Here is a 21,917-nt window from a genome sequence, read left to right as displayed (position 1 = left end):
AGCCATCTTTAATGCCTAAAGAGAATGGAGACAGTGTATTTGAAGTCAGAGGATGTGAGTTCAAATCTTAACTGTTTGCTCCCTGTGTGGCTTTGAGCAAGTCCCTTGACCTCTCTGGGCCTCAGTTTTCTCACCCATAAAATGAGGAGATTGGACTAGATGATTTCTAAAATCCCTTCTAGCTCTAAATTTATAATCACATGAACCTTGCTGATAAAGAGTTAACCTTGACCAAGCTCCTCCTAGGCACCCCTTCTATACTTCCTATATTATAGCTTAGAATTCCAGAAGACAAGTTAGATAAAAAGCTCTCTAGTCTTATTTCACAGAATTCTCAGCTCTCCACTCTAATCAGGCCAGTCTCCTCACTGTCCAACTAATACATACTCATGGTATAAATACTTGTTGACTGATTGGGTTCATTCTAAGGATGCGGTGCTAGATTTTTTGGAATACACATCCGCTGGGATTATTGGCTCCAACCCAGTGATTCCAGGTGCACAACCCATAGGGGTAGGAAATAATGAGACAAGCCAGAGTGCTGACTTTTTCTTCTACATCATATTGCCTCCCTGCCCAGTTTCTTCCATCCTCCTGGGGATGGGGAGGGAACTTCATGGGGGAGTAATATAAATCCCTGAGCTGTTTCCCTTCTTTTGCTCCTCCCCAGTCTGACAATGGCCAGCTGAAATCCAAAATGGAGAAGGGGGATGTAGAAATGGGTGAGAGCCTGCCTGGAGGAAAAAAGGAATGAATGCCTCAGAGACCAAAACTGGACATGTGGTCTAGGTCTGCAGATTCCCACTGACGGCCCTGGGGAAAGAGGACATTCCAATTTGGCAGCTACATCAGCAATGATTTGACCTTGTGCATTTTATTTTTACATCAGTCCAAGGGGACTGCCACTGTGGGGAAACAGCTTCTGATGAAACCACGCCTCTCCAGGGGGCTTTTCTGATCATCCCATGTCTTGCCTGCTTGCCAAAATAAGCTCTAGAAATGGATTGGTTTCCTATTTCTCCAAGGTATGGGTACATAGAGCAGAATTCATGACTTACTCTGAAAGAAATCAGACTCATCACTAATTTCAAGTAAGCCAAGGATCAGCAAAATAGATTACTTAAATCTACCTTTGGACTCTTAAATTAATGAATATGACCTGATCATATTGCATGCATGTTTCCTATATTGTTTGTGGAGATCATAGGATTTAGAGCTGGGAGGAACCTTAGAGCTCAATTAGGCCAATCTCCTCACATAAAATAGGGACCTAGAGTTTGAATTTAAGAGAGCTGAGTGCTAGTTGGGTACAAAAAGAAAGGAAGAGGGGGCAGGGGTTAGGGGATCAGCCTTACCCTTAGGTTCTACAGTGATAGCCAGTTATAATGGCATAATTTGGGGAACCCTGAAAAGAAAAGCTCCTCCCTCACACACACACACATACTCCATGATCATTCATTTTTCTTTAGGCTTTTTTCTCTATTAAAATCATTCTTAGAAAGTTAATACTTTCAGTTATAGTCAGTTATTTATACCTTTGTATGAATTGGTCAGGAGAGTAGGGAGAAAAGAGTCTCAGAACCAGGAAGACCAGAATTCAAATGATGCATATAGGCTATATGACCACTGGCAAGCAATTTAGCATGTCAGTGCCTCAGTCTATGCTCTAGGACTGTAAGTTGTAGAGCAAATACCAATCCTTATTGGTAAAAGGAGTTTATGCACTGAGACTTCCCTATACCAATGAAACCACTAGTTCTAGTTTAAAAACAAAGAATAGGTCAAAATTATTTTGGAGGAACAGGTCTTGGTAGAGAGGAAAGTCGAATGAAATGGAGGTGGTAGAAATAATACAGATTCAATATAATTCATTTAGATCTTTTCTTCTAGATTGTGTTTCACTTGTGTGCATTTATATTACCAATTGTTCATTGTTTTTGCTGAGCAGAACACAAATTGTGTTCTCCTAATTCTCATTTCTCTTTTAAACTACTCAGGAACAACATGTTGTTGGCCTATACTCTCAAACTCTATAGGGTTCTCTGTCTCATCAAGTGTGGGATCATTTTCCTTTATTTTAATGTATTTTAATAAATAGATACCTGAACTCATTTACTAGATCAGGCAGCCATATTTCTATCTGTTGTTACTATTTTTTTCTGTTGAGTTATCTGTTTATGGTCAAGGTTACTTCTTCCTGAAATCTTTGATACTTTCAGTCTTCCCCCCAACCCTGCCCCTTATTTTCCTTACCATTCATTTCTTGACTCCCTCCCCTCTGGTTTTTGTTTCCTTGTAAGCTGGATCTCCAAGTATCTCAACCTCGTCCCACACTGGGCAATTCACAATTCACCAGCCAATTGCCCCCTTTTCTTCCCCTCCATGAACAATTTTTGGGTGGTCAGAACAGACCTCAGATGGGCACTGTGTTCTTTTCCTCAGAATTGCTGTAGTGCTGCTGCACAGCCCCACACTTGCATGGAGTCCTGTCTTGGTGACCTGTCTTAGTCCTCTTATTCCTCAGTTCTCTGGCCTGGCACTAGCCATTCAGAGACTCTCTTCCCAGCATCAGTGGTTCAGCACTTTGCAATGCTGTTGCTTCTGGGTGCAGCCTCTCAGCAGGCTTTTCATCCTGAAGGGCTGTGACCAAGCTGGCTAATTCTGAGAGCCTTTAGGATGGATACTGGTCATGCTCCTCTGAATGCCCTCTAGCTTGTCCAAATCCTTCTTAAAAGATACACTCAGAACTAAATGTTTTACTCTAGATGTTGTCTGACCAGGGCAATATATAATGGGTATTATTTGCCGCTATTGGAAATTGGACCTAATGGAAAGGTTTATTCTAACTAATATAAAGTAAAGTAAGTATAACTAGAAAAACGATATATAAAATGACTAAAAGAATGGAAGTGGAAATGCAAAGAAAAACAACAAAATAGAAACTGAATGCTGTGAAATTTTAATGAGCAAGCTTAACCACAAAGATGAGAAATGAGTATACTCCCTTTTCTATAGGAAGGAGGGGCTGTGGCTATAAAACAATGAATATACTGTTGGTAACTTAAATTTACTGAGGACAGTGAGACCCTCTCTTACTCTCTCTTCACTTGTCTTGGGTTTTTATTCCTCACTAACTATTGCCTATTCCTTCCATTCTAGAAATCTTTATCCTTGATAGTGAAAACAGAAGCAAAATGGAAGTTGAGTAGTTTTGCTTTTCTCCAAGTCCATTAGCATCAGTCCATCATTGACTACAAGATTTCATAATCACTAGAGATTCTTTCTTGGTTCCGTCTGGCATTATTATTCTTTTCCACATGTGTTACTGGGGCAGGGGGGAGGGTAGGAAGAGACTGATCTCCATAAAGGGAAGGAGTTCAAAGGCTTAATGTTGTTAAAATATGGCAATGAGGATAAGATAGCAATGATGGTTAGTAAGGGATGTGATGGCGTCTCTGTAGACCTTTTTTTGGAGAGAAGCAAGACTAGTTTTAGGCAAAAATTTGAAGTGGATAAAATTTGTGTAAGAGAAAATTTTTCAGCTACCTGTTTAGGCTTCATAATTTTAACCTACTTTCCATAGTCTGGTGCATAGGCTAATATAGGTTCATAGGACCATACCAGACTCTGTGTACATTTTAGGTGGCAATTATTTAATCTGATCAATTAACCTTGGCTAATGTGAGAATCTTAGAGCTTTCTGTCCTTCCAGGTAGAGGTGAATGCCATGCTCTGCATGAAGGGCAGCCAGGAATTGGCAAAAGCAGGAGAGAAGAGAGCTCTTCAGCCTTTTTCAAGTTATCTTTGAATTCTCGTTAAGTGTCAAATGGCTTAGGGTCCTTCTGGCTTCCAGCTTCAAGAGGGAAGATGCATGAGGCCAACTCCACTTCAGGTTTCTAAAGGAAAAGATTCCAGGAAGGCATGAGAGGAGTTGGAGAGTGCCATGTTTCTATTCCTAGCTTGCTGCACTGAAGACTTTGGAAAACTTCCACTTGGATGAGATCTAGAACTCTCTCTCTTGGTTATGCTGAGTTACCTCACTCCCAATGGGAAGGTTCCTTCACTCTGTATTTCTAGTATGTATACCTTCTTTCATTTCTGTTCTGCTACTGATTTGGATAAATGGATTTTCTTTGATACTTGATATGTGTGTTCATTATAGAACTGGTATTTGGTGGGAAGAGTCAAGCCTTGAATATAAGCTTCAGGTGAAAGAACTAAAGACATTTAACCTAGAGAAGATGTGCTTTAGTTGGCACATGATAGCCGTATCAAAATATTTGAACAGCTGTCATGGGAATAAGGGATTAGACTTGTTTTGCTGGACTCCAGAGAACATTACTAGAATTGATGGGTATAAGTTAAATACAGATTTTGGTTCAAAACAAGGAAACAGCTCTGTGTCAGCCCCATTTGGGACTTACTCCCTCCACCTCCATCACGCTTGCTGGTTGCAAACTGGGGCATGGGAGGGAAAACTACCCCAAGATTCAAGGTACTCTATGGGTCTGCACTTCTAAAACTGTATTTCACAAGCCCCTGCCAGTGAGTTTATCTTAATTGTCAAGTCAGCCCCAATCCCAACTTCAGGAACAATGTAGAAAAATCCCATTAATTATTTCTGTGTAGGAAGCAGGGAATTCAAGGTTGGGTAAGAGCATTGCACATTCATGCACCATTCATAAATGATTGTTTGTGCAAAATAATCACACCCACCCCATGAACATACTTTCATCTTTTCCCTCACATCTGCCAAGAAGAGATGACCCATACCTAGTGGGATACATGGCAACTACAGGATCTGATAGGCCTTTTCCTTCCTTTTCCCCAACTTCAGTAAAACCCTGCCTGGATTTACTTTGTCCACACTCAGGAGCGAATTTTTCTTCAGAGTCTCCACCTTCAGATTCATGGATTGTTTCCAGGTTTCATTCTTTCCCCTTGTCACCTCAGCTGCAATAGCAGTGTCCTTCCTGGGGTCACTACAAAGAGTGTCTTTCCATAGTGAGTTCTGTTACCCTGGAAACAGCAAGAAACCCTCTTCCTATAATGTCCCAGAAGATCTTAAGTGGATAGGATGGAATCCTTTTCTCAAGAATGACAATAATAGGAGAAAATCTATTTCTACTGAAGAAAACATAATAGCATCACATACCCAGAAGAGAATATATCAAATCATATTATGTCTATCATATCATATCATATCATATCATACCATACCATATCATCATTATATATCATATAATAATAATAGCCAACATTTATATGATGCTTTAAGGTTTGCAAAGCACTTTATGAATATCACCTCATTTTATCCACACAACAGCCCTGTGAAGTAGATGCTATTATTATCCCTATTTTATAGATGAGGAGACTGAGGCAACCAGAGGTTAAGGGACTTGCCTAGGGTCATAAAATTAGTCTGGTCTCAAAGACTAGATTTGAACTCAGTTCTTCCTGACTCCAGGCTCAGTGCTTTATCCACTGGGCCACCAATTCACATCTCACTGGCTGTTTGTTAATAAAGACTGAAGATATACTGATTTTTACTTTTTAGAAAAGCCTTATTCATTGGTTATTTTCTTTTTACAATTGGATGGTATGTTTACAAAGGGGCTATTTTGACCCTCCCCAGTCCTCTAGCCCATCCCCCAGTGATAAGATCACAGATTTTGAACTGTAAGGGACCTTAAAGGCAACTGAGTCCAACTTCATTTTACAGATGATAAAACTGAAGCCCAGAGTAATTCCTTAACCACTTGCTCAAGGTTACACAGGTAGTAAGTGGCAGAGGTAAAATCTGAACCCAGGTCTCTTACTCCAAATTCATCACTTTCTACTAAATGAAGATACTTATTGTGACCAGTTCCTGGGAGAAAGATGCATACCAATCTTGATAGACTCCAGCAATGAGCCAAATCTGATAAGATCAAATATAGTAGGTCCCTGTGAATGGGGACATATTCTCCATTTGGGGTTGTGTGTAGGGAATGAACTATATTAGCATCAACTGTCTATTCTCTGGTATGGTTCACAAGTGGTCCTCTGAACAAATCACTGCTTTTTGGGAGACTCTGAAGTGACTCTTTACTATCTTTCATCATCTTTAAACTCCTGCCAGTGGGATTTATGATTGGTTCCCACCTTTAAAACAAGGGGGCATTCTTCTTACTTGTTCTACCCCCTCACTCTCTTCCCTTGACCCAGAACCCATCCAGGATTGCAGGGCAGCAGAAAGATTTACCACAATCAGGGCACCTTCCCCTCTTGCTGCTTGACTGGCCCACATGGCTTATATGAGATGGGAATCAATGACTATTTCTTCTGGTGACACGGAGCCCCATCACTGCCTCTGAAGGTCTTCCAGGCTTTATCATTTGCCCTCCCTCTTTGCACTACAGTCCCATGGCACCATGGGTTACATAAGTAACCCAAAAACCCCTGGACTTTGCTTTTCACCTATTGCTGTACATTTAGGACTGAACTTTTTCTTTAATTCTCTCCTGTAATTAGAGCCTGATTTCTTTGAGAGCAAGTTTTGATCCTTCTGTTTGTGTCCTCACTGCTTAGCACAGTACTGGTACGTAGGAAATGCTTATTAAATGCTTTTTTTCATTCATTCATTCATTCCTTCAGAAGCATGTTCATCCCTGTCTTCTGCCCTAATCAAGCCCACCTCCTTCTGTGGCCCCCAACTATATACTTTTTTGTTATTTCATAGTTGTTCCTCACAACCAATATGGTCTGTCCCCTGTTCTCTATCAAGCCAGTCCTTCCTCCTCCAACCTTCGGACTCCTTTCTAATATAGTTCTTTCTTACTTAAGGCATTCTAAACTATTCGGTGTCTCCAATACCTTGGGAAGTACTGAGTTCCCTGTCAAAAGATATCTTCAGGTAGAAGCTAGACAACCACTTATCAAGAATGCTGCTGTGACCGGAACACTGAACTTGGAGCCAGAAGACTTGGCTTCTTTTTCTCTCTAGTTTTGTTCTCTTGAATATACAAATTCTTTCATAGAATAAGTACTTCCATATAAAACCCTCTGAAATTGCAACCTTTGTGTTGGCTGTATTTTTAAAAAAACGACTTGAAAATTGATTGACAATAGCCTTTGCAACCATTTGCAAAAAGTGTTTTGAGCACAGACAAATTCATTTTTAGGCCTCTTAACTATTTCATATATGTGGATGTGACCCTTGGGAAAATCCCAGTGGAGATTTGCACTAATGCATTCCACTCCACACAGCTCTGGGTGGACTCACTCAGCTGTCCCTGCCTATCGTATCTCCCTGTGAGTCAGAAATGAAGAAACCCCCAAATATGACACTGGAATCTAAGCAGCCATTGGAATTCCATGGCCCCCAAAGTCTCGGTTACTCTGAAGGATCTCAGGCTTGCAGTTTCATCCCCTTTCTGCTGGCAAACACGAGCAGAAGAGAGGTCAGATCGACAGGATCATAGATCTGAAGCTAGAGGCCATCTAGTCCAACCTCCTCATTTTACAGATAAGGAAACTGAGGCCAAGGGATTAAATGTCTAGCCCAAGGTCAGACTGATAGAGGCAGAATTTGAACATGGATTCTCTGACTCCAGTGATCTCATCTTCTTCTCTGTGTAAAAAACAGGGTAGGGGGTAGAGATTATAATTATATTGACTAGCATTGATGCTTGAGAATGGATAATTAAGCATATCTTCTTCTTCTCGGTAGGCAGATGATTATTCATCTAGCTTATCAAATGCAGTTGGGGCAGCTAGGTGGTGTAGTGGATAGAGCACTGGCCCTGGATCCAGGAGGACCTGAGTTCAAATCCAGCCTCAGACACATAACACTTACTAGCTGTGTGACCCTGGGCAAGTCACTTAACCCTGACTGCCTAGTCAAAAATAAATAAATAAATGCTTCATATATTTAAGAAAATCACACTTAAAATGTAGGAAATCTATCAGATGCAGTTGCTGTATCCATTGTTTTTGTGTGACTGGTTTTCTATGTTACAGTTCTGGAAAGGGTCCGTGTATATAAATGGAGGTGGGGGTGGGGAGAAAAGGAATATCTAAAAATGACTGTGATGTTAAAAACAAACAACAAAGTACATCAATAAAGTTTTTTTAAGGTGATGGTAATATCATTTCCACCAACTCAGGCAGCTTTTTTACTCATTGGGGAAAAGAACTGCAGGTCACTACACCTAGCATCAATATTGTGTAGCAAAGAAGATGTTTGTGTTCATTATCTACTCCACTTGACAGGTGAGAAAGCAGAGGCCTAGAGTCTGACTGAGTAAAAGCACCTTATGGCCCAAATCAGATTCCTTGGCCAAAGCCCAGCTTTTGTGGCAAACTACTATTCATCTGTGGTATAATAAATGAGAGTGTAAAGGAAACAAGATGATATAATTTATATGCTACCCAACAATGCCCCACAATACATTTTAATCTCTTAAACACACTTTAAAAACCCTGTCACAGCCTGTGGCTGAGTTTTAACATTTAATCCTTCGTGACTGGACAAGGTACCATTCTGCTAAGAGCTAGAGGGAATACAAAGGCAAAATCCTGACCCTGAACAATAATACCACAGCAGCAACTGGTCAAAGAAATCTGAAGAGCTCAAAGCACTCTGTAGTTCTGTTCTTTTTCTTTCTTTTTTTGGTCCAGGCCTTTTATTTCATCAGATGTTGAAGACCTTTGTAAGATGAACAGAGGAGTTTATAGTGCATCCTAAGCTCAATAGGAAACCACTGGAGGGCACTGACTAGCAGAGTGATTTGATAGGTGGGCAACGAACAGGAGAGGGCAGAGACTTCCGGCAGTAAAACCAATTAGGAGGCTATCTTAATAGTCTAGGCCAGAGATGATGAGGGCTTGACTTCTAAGGTGGTGGCTACATGAGTGGAGGAAAGGGGATATCTATGAGAGATGTTGTGGAGATGGATACATGAGTGGAGGAAAGGGGATATCTATGAGAGATGTTGTGGAGATGGAAATAGTAAGATCTGGCAACTGATTGAATATGTGGGGTAAGTAGGTGTGTGAAGTGGAGGGTAATACCAAGGTTATAAAACTGGGTGTCTAGAAGGATGGTAGTGCCCTCCATAGAAATAGGGGGGAAAAGTTGGTTAGTTTTGCTGAACTGTTTCCCCCCTTCTAAAAAATTTTCCTTGTAAGGTTAATACCTTATAAGGTATTATAAGGTATATTACTCTTTGGAAAAAACAAAGGGAGAGATATATTGCAAAATGTGGATGATACATGTAACAAAAGATAGAGCAAAATTTTATTCTGAAAAATTGGTAAATTGAGAAGAGGAACAGGTGTAGGGAGAGAGACAATGAAGTATGTATTGGATATCTTGAGTTTGATATGCCTGAGGGATATCTAATTTGAAATGCTCAATTGGCAATTTATTATATAGGAATGAAACTCAAGAGGGAGAGTAGGACTAGATATATAAATCTCTGAGACATATGCATAGAGATAATACCAAGGAGTTGATGAGATCACTTAATGAGAAAGTGTAGAGAGAAAAGAAATTTGAACTCAGGTCTCCCTGACTCCAGGCCCAATGCTCAATCCATTGCACCACTTAGCTGCCTATAACGTGATGACCAAGCTTGGTATGCCACCTTCCTTCCCCTAAAAAAAGATAAGAAAATGCCATTCGCTCTTTTCATTGGAGAAGTGGGAACTATGGATGTGGTATGTTGCATATGCTGTACTAAGTAACTGAAGTATGTTAGTTATGCTGAACTCTTTTTTTTATGTGAATCTTTGTTATAAGGGACAGCTAATTGGTTAAAGGAGGAAAGAGGGTGTATTCATTAATGAATGTGAGTTAAAAACAAAAGGTAGAAATGAAATGTTTTTTAAGAAAAAAAAAGAAAATGAGGATTTTTATTTGGAAAGTAAGGATTAAAATTCCTTACCTCCCCACATTGTCTCCATCCTGCTTTTCTAACTCAAAATGATCTGTGTTCTCAATTCATGAATTTCTTCCAATGATGCAGTTCAAAACCCATCCATGCCTACCCATCATGTGCCCTTCTTTTCCATGTACTCCCGTAAGTTCACCACATAGGGTCTGTCCAACATGCCTTTCTTTTTTTCAATTATTTATTTATTTTTAGTTTTCAGCATTCACTTCCATAAGATTTTGAGTTCCAAATTTTCTTCCCATCTCTCCCTTCCTCCCACCCCAACATGGTGTGCAATTTGATATAGGTTCTACCTACCTATGCATTCATATTAAACCTATTTTCACATTAGTCATATTGTAAAGAAGAATTAGAACCAATGGGAGAAAGTACAAGAAAGAAGAAACAAACAAAAAAAGAGAGAGAAAGCAAACAATATACTTTGATCTGAATCAGACTCCATAGTTCCTTTTCTGAATGTGGACAGCATTTTCCATTGTGAGTCTTTTGGAGTTGTCTTAGATCCTTGCATTGCTAAGAAAAGATAAGTCTATCAAAGTTAGTCATCTCTTACTATGTACGATCTTCTCTTGGTTCTGCTCACTTCACTCAGCATCAGTTCATATAAGTCCTTCCAGGTTTTTCTGAAGTCTCCAGTTCATCATTTTTTTATAGCACAGTAGTATTCCATTACATTCATATACCACGATTTGTTCAGTCATTCCCAAACTGATGGGAATCCCCTCGATTTCCAATTCTTTGCCACCACAAAAAGAGCTGCTATGAATATTTTTGTACCTGTGGGTCCTTTTTCCATTTGTGTGATGTCTTTGGGATACAGACCTAGAAGTTCTATTGCTGGGTCAAAGGATATGCACATTTTTATAGCCCTTTGGGCATAGTTCCAAATTGATCTCCAGAATGGTTGGACCAGTTCACAACTCTACCCACAATGTATTAGTGTTCCAATTTTCCCACATCTTCCCCAGGATTTATCATTTTCCTGTTTTGTCACCAACATGTCTTTCTTGCTCTCTCCTTTCATTCTGAGAGTACCAGTGGAACACTGACTCTCCACTTGCATCTCCATTCTTGCCACATGATCAGTCCATCTTCTTGTCCAATTACATAGTCCCTTGAGGGTATCTTTCACTCCTTTTCTTTTCTGGAGTCCCTCTCTAGTTACATGTTGCAGCCTACTCATAGCCACTATGTGCCCCCATTGTCCTCTGTGTGGTATCCATCTGGAATCCTTTGGAGGTAGTTGTGTCTATGACTCATTTCCATTTAGCAAAGTATTATACTTCCCATCAATCCCCAACATGACCCCTCTACTCCAGCCAGACTGATATGTTTATTGTCCCTGGGTATGTGTATTCTTGCCTCTGTACCTTTCTTTGCATGAGCTCAAGATGCTTTCTGTCATCCATACTCTCTGGTTATCCAAATCATATCCATCTTTCAAGGCTCATCTCAAGTTTTCCTTTCCTCCAAAAAGCCTTCCCTGACCAATCCACCACCAGAGAATTGAGCTCTCTATCCTCTGAATTCCTATAGAATATTTTGTTTTTGTCATTCACTTTGCACTTAATTATATACTTCCTGAAATTATGTAATTAAACTGTTTAATCCCTTGAGGACAGGGGATATATCTCATACTTCTTGGTAACCTTAGCACCTAGCATAGTGTGTTTCACATTGCAGTCACTTCATAAACACTTGGATTTCTCAAATAATTTGATAAAATCAGCCCTCATTTCATTTCTTTATTTAGGAAAGATATCCCCAACTAAAAGATTAGCATCCACCAGCAGACTCAATTCAATCCAATTAACATTTCTTAGGTGCCTATTATATGTAAGGTAAGAAGCAGGGTGGCATAGTGGATATAGGGTTGGCTTTGAAGTCTGGAAGACGTCAGTTCAAATCCTCTTTCAGACACAAATAGCTATGTGGCCATGGGCAAAGCATGTAATTCTCTAGGTATTTCCAGACACAACTACATAACATTGTAAGATGCAGAGGAGTTGACGATTCGTCCTGACATGATAGAGTTACTTTCCACAACAGCTTCTCATTCCACCCCAAAAGAAATAAGATTTTTATAAAGGTTAAGGCATTTTGATAGGCATTGGGGAAACAAGGATAAAAAGGAAATAGCCCTGCCTTCAAGGGACTTACATTCTACTAGATCTCAAAGCATTTCCTGACAGAACTCTAAGCAGATTGCCTCATTCTCCATGGTTTGCCAAAATTCCCGGCAGGAAGAGTAATTGAACCTGCAATAGCACCCTTTACCCAACTGTGATCAAAGACTTCACTGTCGGCCTCCCTCCCCAAACCAAAGATTTGAAGATTTCCTTTCATTTGAAGGGAAATGAAAAGTACCTCCTCCCCACCAAAAGTTTGGGTACCTTGATCTAGAAATTAACCACAGAAAGTATTCTAAGACCATAGATTTAGAACCAGAAAGTTCTTAGAGGTCATCGAGTCCAATTGTTGTCAATTTGCAGAAGATAAAACTGAGCCCCAAAGAGATGAAATGACTTGCCCAAACAGAAGCATTTAGTTCCTGACTCTCATTCATGATTTTTTTTCTTGTACAATCCTATCAGGATATTGATTTGTTTTGCATGTATTTGGAATCAAGAAGAGACAGCTGGCATTGATGTTTCCCCATAAACATGTATAACCCTCAGAAGACAGCCAAGAAGTTCAAAGTGTGGAGAATTGAGGCTAATTCGTTTGAAATAATGCTATGATCACATTATCGTCATTTTGGCACAGAATGGAAAAATGACCCAGAATGTAACTAACATATGACCTTTTCATTTCACCCTAAAATAACTGATTCTCTAAGAGTGTTTTATCACATCTACTTCTCATTTATATTGAGTAAACAATCATCAAGTTTCTGACAATACTCATGTTTGAGAACTCTTGTATTCAAAGTCCTAAATTCAATTTGGATAGTGTAACTTTCCACCGAGACTCATGATATGCATCTGATTAATTTTGTGAAAATGAAGTGTTGAAGTGTTTCAGTTTCAAAGCCCCCTAATATATAAATGAATTCTCACATCTCCTTCTCCATCCCCACCCTACCCCACCCCAACCATAAAAATATCAACAACAAGCAATGTAGGTTGCAAGTCCCGGTCTTGTTTATTTATAAAGCAATAAATATTAGAAGCACAAATAAATTGCACATGTGTGTAAACAAACTGTACAATGACTGAAGAGAGTTCAGGTAGGGTGGTATGGAAGACTCCAAGAAGCATAACATTGTCATCCTGAGTGGGAGGTAAACTGAGGGAGAAGGCACTTTAGAAGCATTTGCGGTGGACAATAGATGGGCCAGCCTCATCATACTCTTGTTTGCTAATCCACATTTGCTGGAATGTGGACAGGGAAGCCAGGATGGAGCCTCCAATCCAGACAGAGTACTTGCGCTCAGGGGGAGCAATGATCTGAAGAAAGGAAAGCAAGACTTTTCCAGTCAGTATTCAAGTTCTGACATAGATAAAAAGAAATCAATAGAAAAAAATGCAAATAATTTGTGCTGGGTTGTCTAGGTTTTCCCAGAGCTTATCAAAAGTAGTCTACTCTTTTGTGGACTTTCTCTCTATTTCCATGTAGATGGCCTTAAATACTTGCATTATCAAAGATTCTTCAGGATGAGAAATGCCCTCCCCTCTAAGACTATGCCAACAGCATGGTGCAGTGGCAAGGATGATAGAGTTGGTACCAGAGTACTAGGGTTCAAATACTTGTTCCATCACTACCCATCTGATCTTGGGCAAATTGCTTAGTCTCTCTGAGCCTCATTCTCCTCATATGTAAATGAAAAGGTTGGATTAGATGTCCTCTGAGGTCCCTTCGTATGTGGCTGGTATGTCCTTGGCAACAAGCTAAGGACAAGGGTGAAAGGCAGAAGTGTATTGGTAAAATTGAATAACCAGACCTCCAGGGGGAGAAAATGTATACACAGAACACTTGTATGTCTAATCTGCATTATTAACATTTTCTCCATCACTTTCTTAAGTCTAGACATTCAATAAATCAATCTCTGATTTGTTTTGGCATTTGTCAATTTCTGAGGTATAAATTCTCCCATTGAAAATTTAACAATTGACTCTTGCCAGCAAGCATGATCTGGCTCCCTGGACTTAAGGGTAGATCAAAGGTCAAGTGCAAGGACAACACGGGAGCCAGGCACAAAGGCAAAATGTGTGCCTGGAGCTATTGTGAGATCTATCTCATGTGAAAGCATTTTAAAAGTCACATGTACCAGAAATGGGGACTAGGTACCAGAAACAGAGAGAGCCAAGTGCCTAGTGATGATAAGGTAAATGTGTGAGAGGGCTTCAGAACATGATCTTTCCAAGATTTCAGGTTCACCCAGTCCTGTGTCTTACTCTTTTTCCACAAAGAAGCTCTTTACCTTAATCTTCATGGTGCTGGGAGCCAGAGCAGTGATTTCCTTCTGCATACGGTCAGCAATACCGGGGTACATGGTGGTGCCTCCAGATAAGACGTTGTTAGCGTACAGGTCCTTACGGATGTCAATGTCACATTTCATGATGCTGTTGTAAGTGGTCTCATGGATACCAGCAGATTCCATACCTGGGGACACATGGTGGGGAATTAAAAAGAGAAAGCTCAGGCAAACAGAGGAAAGAAGATGAAGAACGGGATGATACATGTAAGTAAGCTGTCACCATTTGTCTCAGCAACATATGCTCCCCTATAAAATACAATCCATGCGTTGGTTGAACAGGTGTTTCCTAAAAGGGCTGACAGTTAATCCACAGCACCCTGCCAGGTAATGGACAACTGCATTTCTCATCCATTTGCTGTGGTTATCAGATATGTCAGCGGTTATTAAGAATGGGAGCAAAAACATTCATTTAAGATAACACAGTGGTGATTACTGGACTAGCACTAAAAGTCCTAAAAACTCTACTCTAAAATGATTTCTTAAGAAAACATTTCCAATGGTGCATAATTCTGACTACCTTAGCAGGGATTGTCTGATTGAGAACTCATAGGAATAAGTCAGTGTCCTCTACTCAGTCAACCCCTTAAGTGAAACAAAGCAATATTGACTCATCCTTCATTTGTAGTGAAATCTGTATCATCCCTTATGTTACCAAGGCAAAACACTCACTTTTACAGTAATTAGTCAGTGGGACTGACAGATGAGATTTATATAATTCAAAGAATGGCTTTGTACTTATAGCCCAAGTAGGCTCTATAATAAATTTAAATAGAAAATGTAATCATAGAGCTGGGAGAGATCTTAGAGATTATCTACTCCAGAGCTTCTCAAACTGTACTCCAAGGAACCACCAAGCTCCCCAAGGGGATGGTGGTTGTGTTTAAATGAGCTTTATGTTGTTTGATACTAGGCATTAAAAGTAATCATTTTAGAGGATTTCACTGCGTGGTTTCTGCCAAAGTTTGTTTCTTTGTTTAACTGAAGGACTCTCACATTACAAAAAGTTTAAGAACTACTAACTTAGTCATGGAACCACAGTTCTATGGGGACCTCAAAGGCCATCTAGTCTAATGCCCTCACCCTGAAGATGAGGAAACTGTCCCATAGTCTCATTTCCCTAGTAAAGAAGCCAGAAGTCAGATAGATTAGTAAATTGCCCAAGTTAGTGGCAGACTGGACTAGAATTCAAGTCTCTTTGACATTCCCTCCCCCACCTATCTACTGCTTGTTCCATTACACCTTACTTTGGGATATGGGAAGGGTTCTTTCTCCCTAATGTCTACATGGGAAAAATTATGCATTTGGCTCATTCTGTCTACAACTCACCAATGAAGGAAGGTTGGAACAGAGTCTCGGGACAGCGGAAACGTTCATTGCCAATGGTGATGACTTGACCATCAGGCAATTCATAACTCTTTTCCAGGGAGGAGGAAGAGGCTGCTGTAGCCATTTCATTCTCAAAGTCCAGGGCAACATAGCACAGTTTCTCTTTGATATCACGGACAATTTCACGTTCAGCTATAAAAATAAAAGAGAGTCAGCCCAAGTTTGGAAGTGCATCCATTGTTGAGTGGAAAATAAGTCTGTTAAAGAAGGGAAATAACAGACCCCTACTGACAAGCCCACATGTACACACACAAGAGAAATACAGTCAGATTGACTTACCCGTAGTTACAAAGGAGTAGCCACGCTCAGTGAGGATCTTCATGAGGTAGTCAGTTAGATCCCTACCAGCCAGATCCAGACGCATGATGGCATGAGGCAGAGCATAGCCCTCATAGATGGGGACGTTGTGAGTGACACCATCACCAGAGTCAAGAACAATTCCTGTAGTAAGGAAATAACAAGGAGAAGGTAAATCCCTAAGACTCTTTAGTCATAACAGACCCAGGAGAGAGAAACTTGTTTCCAATCTTGGCTGCTGACAGATACCAGAACTGGGCATTGGCCCAGGAAATATCAGATCTCTCCTACAGTAGAAAATACATTTCCATGTAATGGATGCTAAATCTGAAGCCAATCAGTCACAGCTCACACTTTTAAATAATGAAGTGGATAAAAATTACTTCAGCACACTTACAAATGACCACATCTTACCAACCACACACACCCCTTGCTTAAAGATTACAGTATCCTGTTTTTCATATAATGTTTGTCTTGTTTCAGTATTGCACAAAGGTTATGTACACTTTAGGTAGGAAAGACAAATAAAAACTACTTACTGTATTTTGTTATTTCTAATTAACCATGGATCTTGTAAATTAAAATACAAAAATGAACTTATTGATCCACATTTTGAAAAGAATGAAAATTCACTTTTGGAGTTTGCATGCTGTCTTCTGCATATGTAAGCAAATATAAAATCATTCTATTCTTGTTTGCAACATGTTGCAGGTTCTTGCCTATGATAGGATGTGTCTTTGAAACAACAGGAGAATTTTAAAAGTTCTTAGCATACTGTCCTATAAACTCTTGGTGTTATTACTGTCTCGTTCTCCAAGCATTTTCCAGGTATGCTTCATTAGTCCTATTAATGGTCCAGTAAGATAGACAGATTAGTCAATCAATCAACAAGCATTGACTGGGGAAATGGGATTATTTCCTTATTAGAGGTAGAAAATAACATAAAGAAAAATAACTAAATTGCCTTGTGGGGCAGGTTTTTCCAAAATCTCATGAAAGCTATATTTACTAACTTAGACTGTCTTCTCTGTCAAGACAGAATATCTTTCATACCTGTAGTACGGCCAGAAGCATACAAGGACAGCACCGCCTGGATTGCCACATACATGGCAGGGACATTGAAGGTCTCAAACATGATCTGAGTCATCTTCTCCCGGTTGGCCTTGGGATTCAGGGGGGCCTCAGTGAGCAGAGTGGGGTGTTCCTCAGGGGCTACACGAAGTTCATTGTAGAAGGTGTGGTGCCAGATCTTTTCCATGTCATCCCAGTTGGTGATAATGCCATGTTCAATGGGGTACTTTAGGGTCAGGATACCTCTCTTGCTCTGAGCCTCATCACCTACATAGGAATCTTTCTGACCCATACCCACCATAACACCCTGTAGGGAGGAGAAAAAAGATGAGGAAACTGAGAAGTAAAGCTCCCTCTCTACCAGCATTGATCAGTAGGCATCACTAACCAAGGCAAAAAGAAATGAAGTAGTTTGTGGTAGAAAGAGTTCTAGCCTTGAAGTCAGAAGACTGGATTTGCATCTTAGCTCTGCATTTTACTGGCCTTATGATTATAGAGAAGGCACATAACCTCTCTAAACCTCAGCTTGATCATCTGTAAAATGGAGATAATAATATCTGTACTATCTACCTAATTGGAATTTTTTTAGGAAAACATTTTATAAACTGTAAAGCACCACATAAATGCAAACCATTGTTAATAATAATGATATTTTGTTATGTTTATGTATGTGTGTGTCTATATATACATATATAGACACACACATACACTAAATAACTGCAGGACTTATTTTTCCCATTACAGGAATGGATGGGGAAAACAAACTATAGAAAATCTAACTCACTGAAGAAAACATAATAGAGAAGGGACCTCAGATATCTCATAATAATAACTTGCATTTATTTAGCACTTCAATGTTTGCAAAGTACTTTACAAATGTTATCTCATCCTCACAAAAACCCTAGGAGATAGGTGCTATTATTATCCCCATTTTACAGAAGAGGAAACTGAAGTTAAGTGATTAAGTTAGTAAATGTCCCAGGAAGGATTTGAACCCAGGTCTATCCTGATTCCATGCCTAGAGCTTTGTTCACTGCCCCCACCTAGGTGCTACTAGGATATCTCTCATTTTGCAGATGAGGAAACTGAAATCAATAGAATTGAAGTGACTTGTCCAAGTTCCCATAGACAATAAACAGCAGAATTGTCACTCAAACTAAGGTAAGTTACCTTAAAAAAACCTACTTTAATTCAAAAGAATATATATACATATATATATATATACATATGCAAACATATACATATATTTGTATATATGGGGGGTATAAAATTTCTTTTATGAATGACACCTAAGCGGAAAGCTTTAGAATTCCCAGAGGGAATAAAAAAATTATAAAGAGTGAGGCTATTATCACCCTGACAGTGAAATTGAATCTCCACAGAACCAATATAGCATTCATGTTTTATAAGGAGTTCTAACTGGACCAGCTTGGCAGCCTTGCCTGGCTGGCATGTTGCAGGCACTCAGAGGGTGACATTTCTTGTAATAAACAAGGTGGTATATTACTAGCACCATTTCAATCAGTAATTCAACCATGCCTGGATTTTTAAGAAGCAATAGTAAGGGATATGAGATCATAACTGAGAGCTAGTAAACTCTCTTGAAGGGAGAAGAAAAATGGGGATTGGGGCTGAAAGCAGTTTTATTTTTGTAGAATTCTGGTAAAAGACAGAAAAAGGAAGAAGAGAAAGCAATGTGTATGGGAAAGGGAAAAGGAGACGATACACTTCTGGTAGATAATTCCAGAGGGCATAGTTGGAAGAGAGTGGCTAATGGGTTAATTAATACTTGGGAAATGGGCCCCTTCCTGGTATGTATCTATAGGGAAAGACAGAGGAAGAATGTTAAGTTTACTGGTAGGATTTCAGTGAGGCTGTTTTTGCTGGTGTTGATTTTGGTTTTTAAGTTTTTACTTACTTGGCCTTGGGACAGATTAAGGCATCAAGGTAAGAAAAAAAGCAAGGTCATACTTAAGGTTGTTGGGGGGGGGGGGGGGATCAAAAGCCAGATTTCAAAGTAAGTGAGGAGACAGAGTGGAAGGAGCTCAGGACCTGGAGTCATGAACTCCCTGCCTCTGACATTAGCTGTGTGTGGCCAAAGGAAGTCTCTGAACCTCAGTTTGCTCAGCTGTAAAATAAGGACAGAGTCTACCTCCAAGAGCTATTTTGAGGTTGAAGTGAAATAGTGAATGTAAAGCGTTTTTCAAACCTTCAAGTGCTATATAAAATAATAGCTCTAGAACTGACAGGGATCTCTGAGACTATCTAGTCCAACCCTCTCATTTTACAGATGAGAAAACTGAGGCTGAGAGGTTAAAGTGATTTGTCCAGGGTCACATAGGCAATAAGGGGAAGAATTAGGATTTGAACCCAAAACCTCTAACTCCAAAGCCAATACAAATGTCGAGCTATTTTGTTATCCCTTCTTGTTTTTGTTGTTCCTCCTTCGCTCTGGAAGAGGACCAATGCCATCATGAGGGTGATATTATTATTAAAAATTTAGTGGGATGGGGATGAGGAGGACCTGAGTAGGGGATGAGGTATGGAGGTCAGAAGAGATGGCGGGAGGGGTAAGGGGTTGCTGGTGGAGTAGAGGCTCCTCCAAGCCTTAGGTCTGTGTTAGAGAGGAGTGTAAAGGTTACCTGGTGGCGGGGGCGGCCCACGATGGATGGGAAAACAGCGCGAGGCGCATCATCCCCTGCAAAGCCGGCTTTCACCAGCCCAGAGCCATTGTCGCAAACCAGAGCGGTAGTCTCCTCGTCGTCACACATCTTGCTGAGGTCTCAAGGAGTTCTGTGGGTGGAGGAGACGGGGGGGAGGGTCATGCTCCAGAAAGTGAGAGGGGAGCTGGTGGAGTTAGGCATCAACAAAGGAGTTTCCCTGAAAAGGGGGTGGAGTAGGGATAAAGTGGGTGGGAGGATGACTGCTCTTCGGCTCCTCAAAAGGAACAAAAAAAGCGACTTCGTTGCGGGGGATGGGGTGTCAGAGAGAAAGAGTAGAGGAAAGGAAAGCAAGAAGAGAGGATGAAACAGCAAAGGACTGGAAAGGAGCCATTGGTTGGTGCTCGAGGAGACAGTCACCCTTCCCTATTGTGGGGTAACAAAAACTGTCAGAGACCAATTACACTGAGCATTCCCCCCACTTCGCTCCCCGGCGTCTGCCCTCAGCATCCCCAGTATCCCCATCCCCCTGCTGCTGGGCCAGCTGCTACATGGCCCTGGGTTAGGGAAAAGAGCCTCTAACTCGAGCCCACTCCTAGACTGGGTCTCAGAGTCAGCCCCCATCCCCGTTCCAGCCTAGGCTGTCGAAAGCTTGCTCTTCTCTGTCCCGGAAGAGGGAAGGTAGGCACCCGCAGCCGCCAATGCTCCCCCAATCCTGGTCTAGAATGGGAAGCTGAGCACCTTGCCAGACCCCGGCGCCCACTCAAGCTGAGAGATGCCTGGGCAGTTGGGAGAGGGAGGGGTCGTTCCCACAAGAAAGAGAAGACAAAAGAAAATGAGAAATGCCCTCTGTCCATTCTCTATTCTACCCCCAACATCGTCCAAGTGGGAGGGCCAAATAAAAAAGAAAAGTTGGTACAAAATCAAGTAAGTTTTTGAGTTTGTTTGTTTGGTTTTTTTTTTTTCTGGAGGGGTCGCAGTGGGAGGAGAGATAGAAGAAAAAGAAAAGAAGAAAAAGAAAAGAAAGGAAAAGAAGTAAGCGAACGGCGCCAGGAACTTAAGCGTGAGCACCGCCTGCTCTGCTCTCCCTTCCCTCCCCACCCCTCTGTCCTGAGTCTCTGGTCCTACTTGGCTGAGAAGAGAAGCGTGGATAGGACGCTGCGCCAGGTTCTGCGCTGACTCACCAGTTCAGCACCCGCGGCTCAAGCTCCGGGGCAGGCAGACGCTAGATGTCTGGGGCACAGCAACCGGGCCGCTTTATACTGCTTTGATGGACGGTGTCAGTTGGGGACGAGTGGGGCCAGGGGGTGGGGGGACCCAAGCTTGCCACCTTGCCCTTATTTGGTCGCCTTCACGCCATTAGGGAGCGCTGAGTCCATTCATGGAGCCAAGAGAAGGGGAGAGGCAGAACAGGGGCCCCCCAGACCATGTAAGGTAGGGGAGGGGGACGGTCAAGGGGATAGCCAAATAGGGAGTCCAGGGAGGGGTAGGAGAATGGGGGAGGGGGAGGGAGAGGGAAGGTCACACATACCCTATTCCTGGGGGATCAGACAGGAACAAGGGAGAAATGTTTCTCATTGAATTTGGTTTGACTCTACAGGACCATAGATTTAAAGATGGACAGACTTTAGAGGGTCCTCTAGTACAACACCTCATTTTACAGATGAGGAAACTGAGGCCCAGGGAAGTTAAAAAAAAAATCAAGGCTACAGTGGTGGAGCCAGAACATTAAGGAAAGATCTCTTGCTCCGAACTTGGCACACTTTCCACCATGCCACCACAAACTTTCTATCAATCTATGCAGCAGGGATATTGCTGATAAGTTATACAGAGATGATTAAAGGAAGTCTGGCATGAGGCCCTCTTCTAGAGGAACCTGGAAGCTGAGCCAAGTATGAAGAAAGTAGCCCCATCCTTCTAGTGTTCCTGGGCAAGGAATGGGGAAGGAGATATAGGTATGGTTTTCATGAGCATGATAACCTGACACAATAAGGCCATGGAAAATCTATCTTCATGGCAAAGAGGTAGGTAGCTGGGTAGGAGGAATCACTAGATTTCTGGAGCTGAATAGCCATCTTGGTAGTG

At 41.1% G+C, this 21,917-nt stretch overlaps 1 protein-coding gene across 1 annotated transcript; it reads right to left on the bottom strand.

Annotated features, from left to right (window-relative positions):
- Positions 1 to 13,063: 13,063 nt before the first annotated feature.
- On the bottom strand, positions 13,064 to 21,051 carry ACTC1 (actin alpha cardiac muscle 1). Its single transcript, XM_027869978.1, has 7 exons — positions 21,017 to 21,051; positions 19,815 to 19,965; positions 17,155 to 17,479; positions 16,084 to 16,245; positions 15,745 to 15,936; positions 14,362 to 14,543; positions 13,064 to 13,387 (listed from the first exon to the last, which is right to left on the bottom strand). Exons 2-7 carry the CDS (start codon positions 19,941 to 19,943, stop codon positions 13,244 to 13,246), a joined length of 1,134 nt encoding a protein of 377 aa, XP_027725779.1. The 5' UTR covers positions 19,944 to 19,965; positions 21,017 to 21,051; the 3' UTR covers positions 13,064 to 13,243.
- Between the last annotated feature and the right edge of the window lie 866 nt (positions 21,052 to 21,917).

The sequence above is a fragment of the Vombatus ursinus genome, unplaced genomic scaffold (assembly GCF_900497805.2).
Source record: "Vombatus ursinus unplaced genomic scaffold, bare-nosed wombat genome assembly UNPS02014794.1, whole genome shotgun sequence".
Taxonomy (NCBI): Eukaryota; Metazoa; Chordata; class Mammalia; order Diprotodontia; family Vombatidae; genus Vombatus; species Vombatus ursinus.
This window is presented reverse-complemented; position numbering and strand designations above follow the sequence as displayed.

Excerpts from the sequence above, each read along its gene's own strand:
- ACTC1 (XM_027869978.1), bottom strand. The coding sequence starts at position 19,943 with ATGTGTGACGACGAGGAGACTACCGCTCTGGTTTGCGACAATGGCTCT. Across the intron at positions 16,246-17,154 it reads TGCTTCTGGCCGTACTACAG|GAATTGTTCTTGACTCTGGT; the intron begins GTATGAAAGATA and ends TCCTTACTACAG. Across the intron at positions 14,544-15,744 it reads GTTCCAACCTTCCTTCATTG|GTATGGAATCTGCTGGTATC; the intron begins GTGAGTTGTAGA and ends ATGTGTCCCCAG.